The 19,082-nt window shown below is 37.7% G+C and overlaps 1 protein-coding gene across 3 annotated transcripts in view; it reads left to right on the top strand.

Moving 5' to 3' along the window:
- The window catches only part of FOCAD (focadhesin), a 275,956-nt gene that overhangs the window by 144,163 nt on the left and 112,711 nt on the right, over positions 1-19,082 (top strand). For all 3 annotated transcript variants that reach the window (XM_057720105.1, XM_057720103.1, XM_057720104.1), the window contains 3 exons: positions 8,424-8,474; positions 9,738-9,821; positions 18,346-18,484. In XM_057720105.1, the coding sequence (XP_057576088.1) occupies positions 8,424-8,474; positions 9,738-9,821; positions 18,346-18,484 (274 nt within the window). The remainder of the gene's footprint in view (positions 1-8,423; positions 8,475-9,737; positions 9,822-18,345; positions 18,485-19,082) is intronic.

The raw sequence follows: 19,082 nt of genomic DNA, 5'->3' as shown, positions 1-19,082 counted from the left end.
TCTTCCCTTTCATCACTTGAAATATATCATGCACTCCCTTCTGGCTTGCAGAGTTTCTGCTGAGAAATCAGCTGTTAACTTTATGGGAGTTCCCTTGTATATTATTTGTCATTTTTCCCTTGTTGCTTTTAACAATTTTTCTTTGTCTTTAATTTTTGTCAATTTGATTACTATGTGTCATGGTGTGTTTCTCCTTGGGTTTATCCTTCCTGGGACTCTGTGCTTCCTGGATTTGGGTGGCTATTTCCTTTTTGTGTTATGGAAGTTTTCAAGTATAATCTCTTCAAATATTTTCTTGGGTCCTTTCTCTTTTTTCCTTCTGGGACCCCTATAACATGAATGTTGATGTGTTTAACATTGTCCCAGAGGTCTCTTAGACTGTCTTCATTTCTTTTCATTATTTTTTCTTTATTCTGTTCCTTGGCAGTGATTTCCATCATTCTGTCTTCTAGGTCACTTATCTGTTCTCAGTTATTCTGATATCGATTCTTTCCAGTGTATTTTTCATTTCAGTTATTGTATTGCTTATCTCCTTTTGTTTGTTCTTTAATTCTTCTAGGTCTTTGGTGAACATTTCTTGCATCTTTTCAATGTTGCAGCCATTCTTTTTCTGAGGTCCTGGATCATCTTCACTATCATTATTCTGAATTCTTTTTTCTAGGAGGTTGCTTGTCTCCACTTCATTTAGTTGTTTTTCTGGGTTTTATCTTCTTCCTTCATCTGTTATAGTCCTCTACCTTTTTATTTTGTCTATCTTTCTGTGGCTGTGGTTTTGTTCTACAGCTGCAGGAGTATAGTTCTTCTTGTTACTGCTGTCTTCCCTCTGGTAGATGAGGCTATCTAAGAGGCTTGTGCATGCTTCCTGATGGGAGTGACTGGTGGTCCATAGAGCTGGGTGCTGCTCTGGTGGGCAGAGCTCAATGAAACTTTAATCCACTTGTCTGCTGATGGATGGGGCTGAGTTGCCTCCTTGCTGGTTGTTTGGCCTGTGGTGACCCAGCACTGGAGCCTACAGGCTTTTTGGCAGGGCTAATGGTGGACTCTGGGAGAGTTCATGCCAATGAGTACTGCCCAGAACTTCTGCTGCCAGTGTCCTTGTCCCCACAGTGAGCCACAACTGCCCCCTACCTCTGCGGGAGACCCTCCAACACTAGCATGTAGGTCTGGTTCAGTCTCCTAGGGGGCACTACTGCTTCCCCCTGGGTCCTGGGGCTCACACTTTTTTGTGTGTCTCTTCCAAGAATGGAGTCTCTGTTTTCCCCATTCTTTCAGAAGTCCTGCAGTCAAATCCTGCTGGCCTTCAAAGTCTGATTCCCTCGGGATTCCTTCTCCCATTGCCGGACCCCTGGGTTGGGAAGCCTGTTGTGGGGCTCAGAACCTTCACTCCTGTGGATGGACTTCTGTGGTACAATTGTTCTTCAGTTTGTGATTCGCTCACCCAATGGTTATGGGATTTGATTTTATCACAATGGCCCCCCTCCTACTGTCTTATTGTGGCTTCTCCTTTGACTTTGGTTGTGAGGTATCTTTTTTGGTGAGTTCCAGTGTCTTCCTGTCAATGATTGTTCAGCAGTTAGTTGTGATTACAGTGCTCTCGCAAAGGGGAGTGAGCACATGTCCTTCCAGTCCTCCATCTTGAACCCATCTCTCTATGCTGTCTTCAGAACATTTATTTCTATATTATACTACAGGTATATGTGTACCTCCATTTTCTCCATTAAAATATAAGCTTGTTGAAAATAGAGTCCATGTTTCAATTAGTATATTTTCTGAGTTGCTTTGCAAAGTGCTTGATGCATTCATTCATTGACTCAGAATATATTTATTAAAACTGTACTCGGCCTTAGAGGTACTAATAAATGATAATAGATACTATTTTAAGTAGCTATTACATTCCCCAGCACTTTTTCAGGTATTTTATATCAATTAGTTCTAATATCTGATAGGAAGGTATTATTTTTCATTTTATAGCAAAAGAATCTGAGGTTTTGAGAGGTCTGTCCATTCATTAAACAAATATTTATTATCTGCTATATGCAAGGCAAGTAATTGAAGCAATACTGTAGTTTCTAAGTGAAAGCTGCCTTCTAAACCCAGGACATTCTAGCTCCATAGCCTATATTTTTCCATTGTACCAGTCCCTGCCTTATAAAAAAGCTCAAAAGTTGGTAAAGGATATAGACATAACCAATAATAATTTTTTTTTATTTTATTTTATTTTATTTTATTTTTTTGGGGGTACACCAGGTTCAATCAACTGTTTTTATACACATATCCCCATATTCCCTCCCTTCCTTGACGCCCCCCCCCTCGAGTCCCCCCCACCCTCCCTGCCCCAGTCCTCTAAGGCATCTTCCATCCTCGAGTTGGACTCCCTTTGTTATACAACAACTTCCCACTGACTATTTTACAGTTGGTAGTATATATATGTCTGTGCTACTCTCTTGCTTCTTCTCAGTTTCCCCTTCACCCCCCGCCCCCTCCCATACCTCGAGTTCTCCAGTCCATTCTCTGTATCTGCTTCCTTGTTCTTGTCACTGAGTTCATCAGTACCATTTTTAGATTCCGTATATGTGAGTTAGCATACAATATTTGTCCTTCTCTTTCTGACTTACTTCACTCTGTATGACAGATTGTAGTTCTATCCACCTCATGACATATAGCTCCATCTCATCCCTTTTTATAGCTGAGTAATATTCCATTGTATATATATGCCACATCTTCTGTATCCATTCATTTGTTGATGGGCATTTAGGTTGCTTCCATGTCCTGGCTATTGTAAAGAGTGCTGCAATAAACATTATGGTACAAGTTTGTTTTGGGATTATGGTTTTCTTTGGGTATATGCCCAGGAGTGGGATGACTGGATCATATGGTAGTTCTATTTGTAGTTTTTTAAGGAACCTCCAAATTGTTTTCCATAGTGGCTGTACCAACTTACAGTCCCACCAACAGTGCAGGAGAGTTCCCTTTTCTCCACACCCTCTCCAACATTTGTTGTTTCCAGACTTTGTGATGATGGCCATTCTGATTGGTGTGAGGTGATACCTCATTGTGGCTTTGACTTGCATTTCTCTGATGATTAGTGATGTTGAGCATCTTTTCATGTGTTTGTTGGCCATCTGTATGTCTTCTTTGGAGAAATGTCTATTTAGGTCTTCTGCCCATTTGTGGATTGGGTTATTTGCTTTTTTGGTATGAAGCTGCCTGAGCTGCTTGTATATTTTGGAGGTTAATCCTTTGTCCGTTGTTTCATAGGCAATTATTTTTTCCCATTCTGAGGGTTGCCTTTTAGTCTTGTTTATGGTTTCTTTTGCTGTGCAAAAGCTTTTCAGTTTCATGAGGTCCCATTCATTTATTCTTGATTTTATTTCCATGATTCTAGGAGGTGGGTCAAAAAGGATGTTGCTTTGATGTATGTCAAAGAGTGTTCTGCCTATGTTTTCCTCTAGGAGTTTTATAGTGTCTGGCCTTACATGTAGGTCTTTAATCCATTTGGAGTTTATTTTTGTGTATGGTGTTAGGAAGTGTTCTAATTTCATTCTTTTACATGTTGCTGTCCAATTTTCCCAGCACCACTTATTGAAGAGGCTGTCTTTTTTCCATTGTATACTCGTGCCTCCTTTGTCAAAGATAAGGTGCCCATATGTGTTTGGGCTTACTTCTGAGTTCTCTATTCTATTCCATTGATCTTCCTTTCTATTTTTGTGCCAGTACCATACTGTCTTGATCACTATGGCCTTGTAGTATAGTTTGAAGTCAGGTAGCCTGATTCCACCTACTCCATTTTTCCTTCTCAAGATTGCTTTGGCTATTCGGGGTCTTTTGCGTTTCCATACAAATCGTAAGATTTCTTGCTCTAGTTCTGTGAAAAATGCCATTGGTAATCTGATCGGGATTGCATTAAATCTGTAAATTGCTTTGGGTAGTACAGTCATTTTCACAATGTTGATTCTTCCAATCCAGGAACATGGTATGTCCCTCCATCTGTTTGTGTCATCTTTGATTTCTTTCATCAATGTCTTAAAGTTTTCTGCATACAGATCTTTTGCCTCCTTAGGCAGGTTTATTCCTAGGTATTTGATTCTTTTTGTTGCAATGGTGAATGGGAGAGTTTCCTTAATTTCTCTTTCTGCTCTTCCTTTGTTAGTGTATAGGAATGCAAGAGATTTCTGTGCATTAATTTTGTATCCTGCTACTTTACTAAACTCATCAATGAGTGCTAGCAGTTTTCTGGTAGAGTCTTTAGGGTTTTCTATATATAGTATCATGTCATCTGCAAAGAGTGATAATTTTACTTCTTCTTTTCCAATTTGGATTCCTTTAATTTCTTTTTCTTCTCTGATTGCTGTGGCTAACACTTCCAAAACTATGTTGAATAACAGTGGTGAGAGTGGACACCCTTGTCTTGTTCCTGTTCTTAGAGGGAATTCTTCCAGTTTTTCTCCATTGAGAACAATGTTGGCTTTTGGTTTGTCATATATGGCTTTTATGATGTTGAGGTAATTTCCTTCTATGCCCATTTTCTGGAGAGCTTTTATCATAAATGGATGTTGAACTTTGTCAAAAGCTTTTTCTGCATCTATTGAAATGATCATATGGTTTTTATCCTTCAATTTGTTGATATGATGTATCACGTTGATTGATTTGCGTATATTGAAGAATCCTTGCATCCCAGGGATAAACCCCACTTGATCGTGGTGTATGATTTTTTTAATGTGCTGTTGCAGTCTGTTAGCTAGTATTTTGTTGAGGATTTTTGCATCTATATTCATCAGTGATATTGGTCTGTAGTTTTCTTTTTTTGTGACATCTTTGCCTGGTTTTGGTATCAGGGTGATGGTAGCCTCGTAGAATGAGTTTGGGAGAGCTCCGCCTTCTGCAATATTTTGGAAGAGTTTGAGAAGGATAGGTGTTAACTCTTCTCGAAATGTTTGATAGAATTCGCCAGTGAATCCATCTGGTCCTGGGCTTTTGTGTGTTGGGAGATTTTTAATCACTGCCTCAATTTCTGTACTTGTGATTGCTCTGTTCATGGTTTCTATTTCTTCCTGGTTCAGTCTTGGAAGATTGTATTTTTCTAAGAATGTATCCATTTCTTCCAGGTTATCCAATTGATTGGCATATAGTTGCTTGTAGTAGTCTCTCATGATGTTTTGTATTTCTGAGGTGTCCGTTGTGGCTTCTCCTTTTTCATTTCTAATTCTGTTGATTTGCATCTTCTCCCTTTTTTTCTTGATGAGTCTGGCTAATGGTTTATCAATTTTGTTAATCTTCTCAAAGAACCAGCTTTTAGTTTTATTTATTTTTCTTATGGTTTCTTTCCTTTCTTTTTCATTTATTTCTGCTCTGATCTTTATGATTTCTTTCCTTCTGCTCGCTTTGGGGTTTCTTTGTTCTTCTTTCTCTAGTTGTTTGAGGTGTAAGGTTAGGTTGTTTATTCGATCATTTTCTTGTTTCTTAAGGTAGGACTGTATTGCTATAAACTTCCCTCTTAGAACTGCTTTTGCTGCGTCCCATAGGTTTTGGGTTGTTGTGTTTTCGTTGTCATTTGTTTCTAGATATTTTTTGCTTTCCTCTTTGATTTCTGTAGTGATTCCTTGGTTGTTTAAGAGTGAATTGTTTAGCCTCCATGTGTTTGTATTTTTTGCAGTTTTTTTCCTGTAATTGATATCTAGTCTCATGGCGTTGTGGTCTGAGAAGATGCTTGATATGATTTCAATTTTCTTGAATTTGCTGAGGTTTGATTTGTGACCCAAGATGTGATCTATCCTGGAAAATGTTCCGTGTGCACTTGAGAAGAAAGTGTAGTCTGTCGTTTTTGGATGGAATGTCCTATAAATATCAATTAAGTCTAGATGGTCTAATGTGTCACTTAAAGCTTGTGTGTCTTTATTTATTTTCTGTTTGGATGATCTGTCCATTGATGTAAGTGGGGTGTTCAAGTCTCCCACTATAATTGTGTTACTGTCGATGTCCCCTTTTATAGCTGTTAGTATTTGCCTTATGTATTGAGGTGCTCCTATATTGGGGGCATAGATATTTACCATTGTGATATGTTCTTCTTGGATGGATCCCTTGATCATTATGTAGTGCCCTTCCTTGTCTCTTTTAATAGTCTTTACTTTCAAGTCTAATTTGTCTGATATGAGTATTGCTACTCCAGCTTTCTTTTGACTTCCATTTGCATGGAATATCTTTTTCCATCCCTTTACTTTCAGTCGATATGTATCCCTTGGTCTGAAGTGGGTTTCTTGTAGGCAGCATATAGAAGGGTTTTGTTTTTGTATCCATTCAGCCAGTCTGTGTCTTTTGGTTGGAGCATTTAGTCCATTTACATTTAAAGTGATTATTGACATGTGTGTTCCAATTACCATTTTCTTAATTGTTTTGGGTTTGTATTTGTAGGTGTTTTCCTTTTCTTGTGTTTCCTACTTAGAGAAGTTCCTTTAGCACTTGTTGTAAGGCTGGTTTGGTGGTGCTGAATTCTCTTAACTTTTGCTTGTCTGGAAAGCTTTTGATTTCTCCCTCAAATCTGAATGAGATTCTTGCTGGGTAGAGTATTCTTGGCTGTAGGTTTCTCTCTTTCAGGACTTTCAGTATATCCTGCCATTCCCTTCTGGCCTGCAGAGTTTCTGTAGAAAGGTCAGCTGTTATCCTGATGGGTTTTCCCTTATATGTTGTTTGTTGCTTTTCTCTTGCTGCTTTTAATATTTTGTCTTTGTGTTTAATTGTCGTTAGTTTGATTAATATGTGTCTTGGTGTATTTCTCCTTGGGTTTAATCTGTATGGGACTCTCTGTGCTTCTTGGACTTGGTTCATTATTTCCTTTCCCATGTTGGGGAAGTTTTCCACTAGAACCTCTTCAAATATTTTCTCAGACCCTTTCTTGTTTTCTTCTTCTTCTGGGATGCCTATAATTCGAATGTTGGTACGTTTAAGGTTATCACTGAGGTCTCTGAGGCTGTCTTCTAGTCTTTTTATTTTTTTATCTTTTTCCTGCTCTGTGGCGTTTATTTCTCCCATTCTATCTTCCAACTCACTTATTCGTTCTTCTGCCTCAGTCATTCTGCTGGTTAGAGCATCTAGAGTATTTTTAATTTCAGTTATTTTGTTATCCATTGCTGTTTGTTTTTCTGAGTTCTTATGAACTGTTTCTTGTACTTTCTCTATTTTGTTATTGAGATTTTGTATCATTTTTACTATCATTACTCTAAATTCTTTTTCAGGCATTTTTTCTATTTCCTCCTCATTTATTTGGTCTTGTGGGTTTTTTTCCTGCTCCTTTGCCTGCATGGTGTTTCTTTGTTTCCTCATGGTTGTCCAAGCTTTTGGGGTTGTTTGTCCTGGTGATAGAGGTGTTTATAGAAGACTGTCCAAGCCTCAGACTAATGTCCAAGTATTGGAGTAGATGAATATTCAGTCCTGGGAAGTGAGGGATTCGGATGAGTCGTGGATTGGAAGCCACTGTAATCAGGGACAGGAGGCACTGGAGCACAGAGTCAGATTCCAAAAAAGATGCTGAGTTGTCTCAAACGCTCTTCTAACAGATAAACGGAGCCTCTGAAGAATTTTCCTAAGATTTTTAAGTGAGCTTGGGTAGTACGCAGAAAAAGAATAATAATTTTAATAACATTTGATAAGTACAATTAATCAAAGGGCTAGGAGAGTGTGGTGGTGGAAGTGACTCACATTCTTAGGAGAAATGTAAGGAGTCCTTATTTAGTTGGTGCTATTAGACTGGGATCACAAAGAATTAATAAAATGTTGCTTTTCACTGAAGTTTTCAAGAAAATATGCAAAGGCAGGAAGGTATAGAAGAACCTCATATGATTTATCAGGGCAAGAAGGTAGAGTGGCTGAAATTAAGACGACATTGAGTGTTGAAAGATAAATGGTTTTTTATGCTCATTTATTAAATATTTGTCATTTGAGGAAGTGGGCTTTATATACTTTATGTGCTGGCCTTTTAAATGAGAAAGACAGCCACTGCTTTAAGGTGTACAAGCTAGTAGGGAGTTAACCACATACACAGATAATCAAATCAGATGCTAAAGTGTGCCATGTACCATATGGCCACTTAGAAAAGGGAGAATTCTCTTCTGGGTAGGGGATTAGAAACAGTGGCATGAAAAAGGAGAGTGACGTTTGTACTAAGACTTGAGAGGTCAGCAAGAAATGGTTAGGTTTCTAAATTTAATAATCCTAAAGTCTCACTTTGATTAACATGTCCATATGTTTAGAGGATGAGTCTGTATTTTCTGAGTATTTTCATTTTATGAATGATGGATAAGTACAGATTAAGTCAGTTACTTGTGGTATAATTTTTAAAGTGATTTAATTTCCACATTTGCTACTTTAGATTGTTTACTCTCAATTTTATCTTTGTCTTAAAATTTTATTCTGTTTGTTGATTTTTTCAGAATTTTAAAGTTCAAGTCCTCAGCTTCCTCTGGAACCACACTCAAAACAAGGTACTATCACAGGGGTGTCAGTGAAACAGAACCAAGCTGGGGAAAGAACTGTGAAGTAAGAGTCTTAGGATAAAAATATAACTCCCTTGAAATGATGCCTTCTTGATTTTAAAAGAATTGTGACTATGAATAATTTTAGGTTTTAAAAATGATTCTTTTTTTTAATGTTAAGCTCTTTATTGGAATATAATTGCTTTATACTCTCGTACCCCTTTTTGAGGTACACCAAAGTGAATCGGCTGTATTTATACATATATCCCCATATCCCCTCCCTCCCACGACTCCCTCCCACCCTCCCTGTCCTGGCCCTCTAAAGCATCACCCATCAACAAGTTGAGCTCCCTTTGTTTTACATGAACTTCCCACTAGCTATCTATTTTACAGTTGGTAATGTATCCATGTCTATGCTACTCTTAATTTATTCCAGTTAATACATTTTCACCATAAAATGCAGTTACTACTTTGTGATGCTGACAGATATGAAGAAGTACTGTTGTCATTGTCTCTCATTTTTGATGGTCCTTCCTCTTCCCTACTTTGTCCCTCCCTGCCACCAATAAGCACATCAAAAAAAAGTGCACTCCATTTTTTTGTTTGTTTAATTTTTATTGGAGTATAGTTGATTTAAAATGTTGTGTTAGTTTCAGGTGTACGGCAAAGTGAGTCAGTTATACATATATGTATATGCACTCTTTTTTAGATTCTCTTCCCATATATATAGGTCATTAGAGAGTATTGGGCAGAGTTCCCTGTGCTGTACAATAGGTCCTTATTAGTTATCTATTTTATATGTAATAGTATGTATACACTCCATTTTTTAAATGTCATTTCCAATTGTGGAGTACAGAGCAGAGGGTGTCAGTGATGTTCTACCTGATTCACAAGTGAAAAGCTTAGATTCCAAAAGGCCAGCTTTCCCTGTGAGTAGCTGGAGAATCAAGAGTCCAATTCCAGGCCTATCAAACTCTAAACCCTCACACTTCTTCTGCTAAACCATATACCACCTCATGCAGATCTGAGCGATTATGAGTTATTCTAGGTTTAATATCCCAACTAGGATAAAAATGTGGTTTTTCTGATGCCTCTGCCCAATGCTGTTTTCTCTTTTTTTAATTGGGACACACTAAGCAAGGCTTGAATACCATTTCCAAAGCACTGACTGTGGGACTTTGAGGTTGGTGAGGGAAGATTTTCTTTCTTCCTCCAGAGTTGATGTTTGATATATGTTGTTTCTTCTATTTATTTTACTTTTACTCTATCTAGGACCCAGTTGTAGCAAATGCTGCATATAAATCTCTGTCACACTTTGGTGCTGGGGAGCACACCATTCTTCATCTGCCTGAAAAGGTAGGCTTTTCTGTTTCTTACTGGTATCTCTTTACTGCTGGGTTTTATAACTCTACTTGTATCCCCCGCTTAGGATATTCTTACCTGTAACTCCAGATATGTTGTCCATAAAAGATAAGAATTTATATTTGTAATTTGTTTAATCTGTAATAATAGATTGTAGAGGTCTCAGACGTCACAGATAATGAATTGAAGCAGATGGAAGACACCTGTGGAGCAAATGAAATCTCCATCAGCTGACTGGGTGTATGACTGCATTCCTGTGCCCAGGACAAGATCAGTGTCACTATAGGAACCACTTTACCCAGTTAGTGCACACATCCAAGCATGGCCTGCACAGAATAAGGTTTTCTACTCCCTGGGCAGCCAAAGATCTTCATTTGTGATACAGAATTGAGGTGCCGTGTGAAAAAAATCTGCTATTTATTTGTTTACTTTGAAATGATATTTAGATTAGTCCCAGAGAACTGGATGAAGAAAGTATCACTCTCTTTTAAGGGTTAAAAACTAAAGGTTAAAAACATTGTGTGACATTATCTTAGTTTTTAGACTAAACTAAAAACATACAACCTTTTCTAATCTCTACCTAGTATAACCACCTTTAAATCATCAGGTTATGTTAAGGAATTAAGTGTATGATTTCACATTTAGTGTAGCTGCTAATTCAAAGGCATACAGATGTTTACTGAATGCAGTTAGAGTGTGAGGAAGACATTGTGTTAAAAGAAATTATGCGTAATGTTACCCAGAATCTGTCCTTGAGGTGAAATGGCAAATTTTGTTGTTAATTTCTTGGGATCCTCAAGCATTAAAATGGGTTGACTTTTTCTTCTGGATTGAGTTTATACAGAGATTAGATGCCTCTAGGAACCAGGCAAACTTCTGTTGATTGAATTGAATTGGAGGGACTGAAGATGGGCTCTTGTAAAACCAAATCCTAAGCAAGGCAGGATTTCCCGTGTTGCTGAGAACTCAAAGACAGATTGCCCAGCTTGTCGTGCAGTTATCACAAACAGGAAGCCTTAAGAAAAGATGTTCTATGATTTGTAAAATTTAAAAAGATGGGATTTCAGACTGCACTATAGTGACTAGCAATACCCATAGCTTCTTACAAAAAATAGAGAAAAAGATAAAAAGGAAAAAATTACATGTAAATTTGGTGTGCAAACTCTTACCAATAGATTAGCTACACTATCTGGAAAGATATTTTTTCTTACTTTATGTATATACGTATGTTTTTTGTTTTGGTTTTGGTTTTTTTGGGTGCACTGGATCTTAGTTGCGGCATGCGGGATCTTCATAGTGGCATGCGGGCTCTTGCTGTGGCAAGTGGGATCTAGTTCCCTGACCAGGAATCAAACCCTGGCCCCCTACATTGGGAGCACAGAGTCTTAACCACTGGACCACCAGGGAAGTCCCTGTATTATTTTAAATACACAGTTGCTAATTTATATCACAACATAACTATTACCTTTATTTTTAGCTATTATTACTGAAACATTCCAGCTGAAATAATAGCTTTTATTAAATAACTCCCATATACTTTTTTTTGTTTGTTTGTTTTTTGATTTTTCTATTTGTTTGTTTGGCTGTGTTGGATCTTCATTGCTGCGCAGGCTTTCTCTAGTTGTGGCGAGCTGGGGCTACTCTTCGTTGCAGTGTGCGGAGTTCTCGTTGTGGTGACTTCTTTTGTTGTGGAGCGTGGGGTCTAGGTGCACGGGCTTCGGTAGTTGCAGCACGTGGGCTCATTAGTTGTGGGCACATAGGGTGTGTGAGATTCAGTATTTGTGGTGTGCAGTCTCAGTAGTTGTGGCACATGGGCTTAGTTGCTCCATGGCATGTGGGATCTTCCTGGACCAGGGATCAAACCCGTGTCCCCTGCATTGGCAAAAGGATTCTTAACCATGCACCACCAGGGAAGTCTACTCCCACATACTTTTGACTGTTTGGTCTCTACCTCTTTAAATATTGATATGTTTCTATTTTATCCTACTTGAGGGTTATAGTCAGTTTCTGACTGTGTTTGTTAGAGTTAATACCAGTTAAGTGCTGTACTTAGTCAAATATTAGATACTTTTTAAAAAATCTTTATTGGAGTATAATTACTTTACAGTCGTGTGTCAGTTTCTGCTGTACAACAAAGTGAAAGAGCCTCATGTATGCGTATATCCCCATATCCCCTCCCTCTTGAGCCTCCCTCCCAACCTCCCTATCCCACCTCTTTAAGTCTTCACAAAGCATCAAACTGGTCTCCCTGTGCTCTGTAGTAGCTTCCCACTAGCCATCTATTTTACATTTGGTAGTGTGAATAAGTCGATGCTACTCTCTTACTACCTCCCAGCTTCCCCTCCCCCTGGTGTCCTCAAGTTCGTTCTCTACATCTGCATCTGTATTCCTACCCTGCCACTAGGTTCATCAGTACCATTTTTCTGGATTCCGTATATATGTGTTGGCATATGACATTTGTTTTTCTCTTTCTGGCTTGCTTCACACTGTATGACAGACTCTAGGTCCACCCACCTCACTACGAATAGCTCAATTTTATTCCTTTTTATGGCTGAGTAATATTCCATTGTATATATGTGCTGTCACATCTTCTTTATCCTTTCATCTGTCAGTGGACATTTAGGTTGCTTGCATGTCGTGGCTATTGTAAATAATGCTGCAATGAACATTGTGGTACATGTTAGATACTTTCTTAATCTAACTCTTCTATATTCTCTGATCCCTGAATAACCACAAACAGCTCTTTATACCTGCCAACATAAAGGGTAGTGATGTACTTAGAGTTGAGGTTTCTATATATGCTTGGGTTTTCACCAGCAGAGTATGAAGAGCTGTAAAGGAAGTCTCTAAGACTTCGTTTAGCCGTGCTTTTCAACCTTTTTTCTGCCCTAACCCTTTCTGGGATGTGATTCATTCCCATAGGTAGCAGAGGTTCACTGTAGTGAATCTTCTTAACTGGGTTTAAAATGAGAGGACATATGGTTTAAAAGAGACTACCCCACTTCAACCCCCAGTTTCTAATATAGAGAACCTGCCTCCGCATGGAGAATAATTACTTCCAAGACCATACCATGCATTGTTCTTCTTTTTATTAATTACTGATTTTCATTTTGGCTGTTTGAATACCTAAGAACTAAAGTCCAGAAAATGGTCATTGTGTTCGTAATCCAAACAAGTCCCCAAGGGCTAAGGATGCAACCCAGTCAGCTCCCACCTGTTTTGTAGATAATGGCAGTGATGTGAAATTGCAGCTCACTTTCTACAAAAGCATATTTTCAACTGCTTCAAAAGTGTCTGCCGGGTAGCAACTTTTCTAGTGTAAAATCTAAGATTCCTCCTTCTTGTCAGAGTTTACTCACTTTGCACCAAGGGCAGTTTGACTTATTCACAAAACTGAAGGCTACTTGTATACCTTTCCAGTGAAAGTACATCCACATTCTCTTTTTTCTATTTGCGGAAACTTGTGAAATAATCTTTTAACAGAACATACAGTGAATTTCAAGTAGAAATTTTTTTTAAAAAGATACAATTGTTTTAAAAGATAATATCCACATGGTTACTTTTGTGGATTATAATTCATCTACTTTTGTAAGCACACCTTTCCTTACATTTGTTAAAGAAAGGTTTCTTGTTCATTGGTGCATCAACTTAAATTGTGAGACTTGTTGAAATAAAGCTAACATGCTGGTAAAACAAAAGGTGTTAAAACAGTGGCAGACATCAGAAGGAAGATTTAGGGTTAAATGAAACAGTACATCTAAGGTAAGATGGAAAATGTCAATGGAGTAGAGCTGAATGAGATATCATGGAGTTAGGGATTTGAATAGCAGATGCATTAACTCAACTTTCTTATCACTGGTTTGTTATCAGGAAGTTCTGTGGGACTGTTAAATAGACACCTAACACTTGCATTGGTTTAGTAATTATTTACTGGACATAATACTAAGTGCTAGGCTGTCTTATGAGCTGGGAATGTTGAATGAATCCGTGTGTGAGGCGGATGTGGTAACCACTAGACTATAGAAACAAGGCTGGTGAATGAATCCATGTGTTTGTTGGTTTGTAAAAATATTAGTTAATCACTTGAAACATGCAAGTCTAAAGTTAGTCAGAAATTTTGGGGGGGACTTCTTTGAGGACCTGTTGATTTCAGTGTTAAAAAATAGACATGAATGATTTTTCCCTTTTAGTTTATATTTCTTTGTCTTTTTAACTATTTATCCTTCTCCTTTCCCTTCTTTAGTGCCCCCCAACATCCCAAAATGAAACAAAACCAAAAAACCAACAAAAAACTATAGAGAATTGTTTTTCTGGTAAAATAGTCAGTAACAGATAAACATTTAGGTTGACTCTTCTCTCTGACTTGGTTTCATTAAAGAATATTTGGCTGTTTAAAAATTAAACTTTTATTATAGAGCTCTTAAGATAGAGTGTGTTGATTTCTGGAGTTAATTTTAGAAACGAGTAATGTAAAAGAACTCATTATGCACCCTGGGTTGGTATTAATGTGGTGTAACCTGTTCGGCTTTGATTTAAGTGAATGTCATTGCATTCATCAGAAGCTGTTTCTCTTTTTAAATGAATTTATGCAGATACTTGACGAGTTCCAAATAAAATCCTCTGTTTATGCACAAATTCCTGAATTTTCAAAGGTTGTACACACAGATGAGTGGTTGAAAGGTTATCTGGCTCAGAACACATAGTAAGGCATTTTGTAGGATAAGCTTTCCAATATTCAACTTAAAGCAGATTTTAAAAGTAATTTATCACTTTATATTTGGCTCTCTCTTTAAGTTTCTTCAACAAAGCTTAGCGATAATTAGGAGGGTATAGTTGGTGGGTGTATGTGCGTGCATGTGTGTGTGTGTGTTTGTGTGTGTGTGTGTTCTAAATAGACAGTTTTTTCCTGGATGTTTGAGTAGCTAATGTAATATACCTACCAACATTTTATAATTTTAACAAGTATTCTTTCATATGACTTCCCTTAATTTTCCTTAGTTGTACTCATGTTGATCTTTTTTTAAAAATCTTTATTGGATTATAATTGCTTTACAATATTGTGTTAGTTTCTGCTGTACAACAGAGTGAATCAGCTATATGTATACCTATATCCCCTCCATCATGAGCCTCCCTCCCACCCTCTCCTCCCACCCCTCTAGGTCATCGCAAAGCACTGGGCTGATCTACCTGTGTTATGCATCAGCTTCCCACTAGCTATCTATTTTATACATGATAGTGTATATATGTCAGTGCTACTCTCTCATGTTGATTTTATTTAGTTGTTGCCTACAAACCAAGGGAAGAGATTGGGACTAGCATAGGGAAGTTGGAACAAATACTTCTTTAAGAGGTGAGCAGTGGAGGAATGAAACCAGAGTTTAATAATGAGTGCTAATTGGTTCAGGAGAATCAACTCACCTTTGAAGCAACAAAATTGAAGGCGTAATCATACCATTATAAGTAGGCAGAGTATATCATCTATACTTAAATTACTGTACATCTCTAGTTTCTTTGTTAAAATATATGTGTATGTAAGATGCAGACATATGTTGTTTACTACACAGCAGGTAAATTAATATACGGGTCCAGTTATGTGAAAGCAAAATTAGACAACTTATGATGGATGAATGGATCTATTTTCTTTTTTAATTGCCGACTTAGTAGGTCTGTCTTTAGTGGCTCTCAGAAATATTGATGGCCTGGGTGTTATGGCTCATTTTGAGTAATTTAGGTTGAGCAGTTAAACTGGATAGGCCAAAATGTGTGCCAGAAAGATCACATTCCTTTTATACTGAATAATTCTGGAATTGGGAGCGTTCGGTCATTTGCCACAGTTCATATAGCAGTTAAGGTCCCTCTGAAGGTGGTGGCAGCTTCCACTTCTACTTCCTATGCTTCTGCTTGCGCCGCTGCCTCCTCTGCTGTCCCCTCCTCCAACCCGCACTCTCCTCTCCCCTTTCCGCTCTTTCTTATAGCCTTCCTTCCTCCCTTCCTCCTTCCTTTTTCAATAGGACAGACATACAATTCAAGTGGTTTCAGTGTATTCAAAGAACTGTGCAACTAATCACAGAGCCACCACAATCTCATTTTAGAACATTTTATTAGCCTACCCCTTTCTTTCCCCCCAGCACTAAGCAACTGTTAATCTTTCTTTTTTTTTTAAATTAATTAATTAATTAATTTTTGGCTGTGTTGGGTCTTTGTTGCTATGTGCAGTCTCTCTCGTTACAACAAGCGGGTGCTACTCTTCGTTGCAGTGCTCAGGCTTCTCGTTGTGGTGGCTTCTCTTGTTGTGGAGCACGGGCTCTAGGCGCATGTGTTTCCGTAGTTGCGGCACGTGGGTTCGGTAGTTGTGGTGCACAGGCTTAGCTGCTCCATGGCATGTGGGATCTTCCCGGACCAGGGCTGGAACCCGTGTCTCCTGCACTAGCAGGCAGATTCTTAACCACTGTGCCACCTGGGAAGTCCAATCTACTTTCTGTCTCTATAAATTTACCTTGCCTGAACCTTTCTTATAATGAAATCACATAGCATGTAGTCTTTTGTACTGGCTTCCTTCACTTAGCATAATGTTTTCAAAGTTCATTCATGTGTAGCACATATCTGTACTTCATACCTTTTTTGTGATTGAATAATATTCCATTGTGCACATATGCCGTGTTTTGTTTATGTGTTCGTGGATATTGAGTTGCTTCCATTTTTTGGCTTTTATGAATAATGTATTCACATTCGTGAACATTCATGTGCAACTTTTGTGTGGTCATTTGTTTTCACTTCTGTTGGTCACATACCTAGGAGTAGAATTGCTGGGCCATAAGGTAACTCTGCATTTAACGTCTTGAGAAACTGCCAAACCATTTTCCAAAGGGGCTGCACCGTTTTCCATGACCACCAACAGTGTGTGAGCATTCTGATTTCTCCACATCCTCACCATCCCTCTGAGTTTTCGTATTAGCTTAAGTGTTTAGCAGTGCCTTCCACCTCCCCAAGTCTCCTATCACTTGTGAATATGATGTATAGCAGAGCTTCCGTTATTCATGTAGTCTCTAGCTGTAAGCATTGTTGTCTCTTTCCCTCCGTATGCTCTTCAAATATTATTTTCAATTTGTACTATGATGTGTAAAAAGTCAGGAAACAAGGTAAATGGACCCAGAACCAACTCCTTTTTTGGAACTTTTTAGGCAACTAGGACTAGTTAAAATCTCTTAGATACCTCTTGATGATACTAAACATGGCAAATTCCAACTATATACACAGACTAGAGACACTCGGAAATCCCTGCTTGTCAGAACCAAAAGGTTTGCAAACGTGCCAGGGTTTCTCTGGTGTGTGCTGATTTCAACAAATGCGGGCATGCCCTCTGTGGAGCATACATCATTGTTATCTCTGTAATTATGGCTGGCTCAGTCCTCTGAGAATTAGGTCCTCAAGACTGAATCAGAATTAAATCTTGCCTTGGAAAGTGCTCAGTGATCAGGTTGCTTTCACTCCTTCCCTAGTGAAAAGAACACTAGTTATGGTTGACAGGCTTCATCGGAGTTGAGGTTATTATACTAGAGAAGCATTTTATCTCTGTTTTCTTTTATCCCCCTGTAAGAATCCTGACTCAGTGCAGTTCCTAAATGGAACAGTGCTTTGGGGACCTATGAAGAAGGCAGTCTGCAGGAATTGTTAATTATTTCTAAAAATAACTCCGGGAGACAGGCTAATGGTAATGATTGGGTTCTGGCACTTTATGGTTATAGCAACCACTTTTATATATTTTGATTTCCTCCCCTAATGCTTAATTATCTCCATGTGGGTATTTTGAGGGTGTGTCATTGAAAGTATTAAAAATTTAATTAATTGCTTGACAGTTATATCTTGTGGAAACTGCAATAGTGGTAATCTTTTTACATTTTTAAGTTTTGGTTCAAACCAACCTAACTAATCACAGAACAACCACAAAGTCTTCAAATGACAAATTAGACATAATAAAGTATAGCAACCAATTAAAAATTTTAGTGTTTTTATATTCTATAGCAATGAACTGCCGAGTCTTAAAAAAAAAGTCAACTAAAGCCTTCTGTGTCTTCCTGATCTCTACTATATATTCTACTAGAAGATTTTAAGCTTTGTTGTAAAAATATGGTTGAAGTCACAAATTTTTAAAAAATGTATTCAGGCAAGGCAAATATGTAATTATAAACTACGGAAGTTGAATATGTTGAATGCGTAAGTATTTGCATTTCATTGTCAGATGGTGTAAAATTTTATTAGTTTTCTGTAGTAATCATTGCTTAGGGTGGTTTATGGTGATTTTCTTACTATATTACCATTAGTTCTTTACATGGATCGGTGAGGGCATCTAATAAGATGATTAGAGTTTACCATTTCGTTAATCTGAAAATGAATAGATTTTTAAAATTAATTTTAATAGTCTTTTGACATTGTAGAGCAATAAGTCTAACTTAATTTTTTGAAGGACAAGGAAAAGATTTTACATAATATTTTCGTATCGTCTTCTCTATCATTTCAGGTAAGACCAGAAATCCAAATTCCTGATGACCTAGATGAAGCTGAAGATGAGGATGGTGATGAAAAGGACGTGGATCTTTCCATTCCTGGTTTTTGCTATCTCAAACTGTTGTCACTCACAGCTCCTTCCGTTTTACCAGGTGACTCCTATTTTGTGTCAGGGAAGCTAGCATTTTTTAGTGATTTTGTCTGATCAATTGTGCTCTTTTGTGATGTATACATATTATAGCTTACTTTAATCTTAAGTACTTATTTTCTATCTCTGTCTTACAGGGACTGCTTGAGGTAGTATGGTACCTGAAAAAAAAACACTGAAAAATGTTATACTCAAGTAAAAATAAACTGGATAAGTAGTTTAAACAACCGTTTTCACTGAAAACTTTAAATTCATTTAACAAGTTAAATTTATTCTACAAGACAAATTTGCAGTGGGACTTTAAGTCACTGGTTCAAATGGCTGTTTAGCTTTTTTATATAAGCTAAGCGAAAAGATCATTAGAATCTGCAGAAATTTCCTGGGTAGTTTCATCATTAGAAATATATTCTACCTTTAGAATTACTCTAAAATGGTGGTACCAGTATTTGAGAGCTATACATTAGTGCTTTTAAAAAATAGATTAAATTGTATGGTGTCTCAGTTTTGATATAAAGCATACAGGACCATGACGTTTTAAAAAATTATTCTAATTATATGTAATTATTCTAATTCAGTATTAGCCAACGTTTCCCAAGCATGCA

Source organism: Hippopotamus amphibius, chromosome 2, assembly GCF_030028045.1.
Source record: "Hippopotamus amphibius kiboko isolate mHipAmp2 chromosome 2, mHipAmp2.hap2, whole genome shotgun sequence".
Classification (NCBI taxonomy): domain Eukaryota; kingdom Metazoa; phylum Chordata; class Mammalia; order Artiodactyla; family Hippopotamidae; genus Hippopotamus; species Hippopotamus amphibius.
Note: the sequence above shows the minus strand (reverse complement) of the source record. Positions and strands in the feature narration are given on the sequence as shown.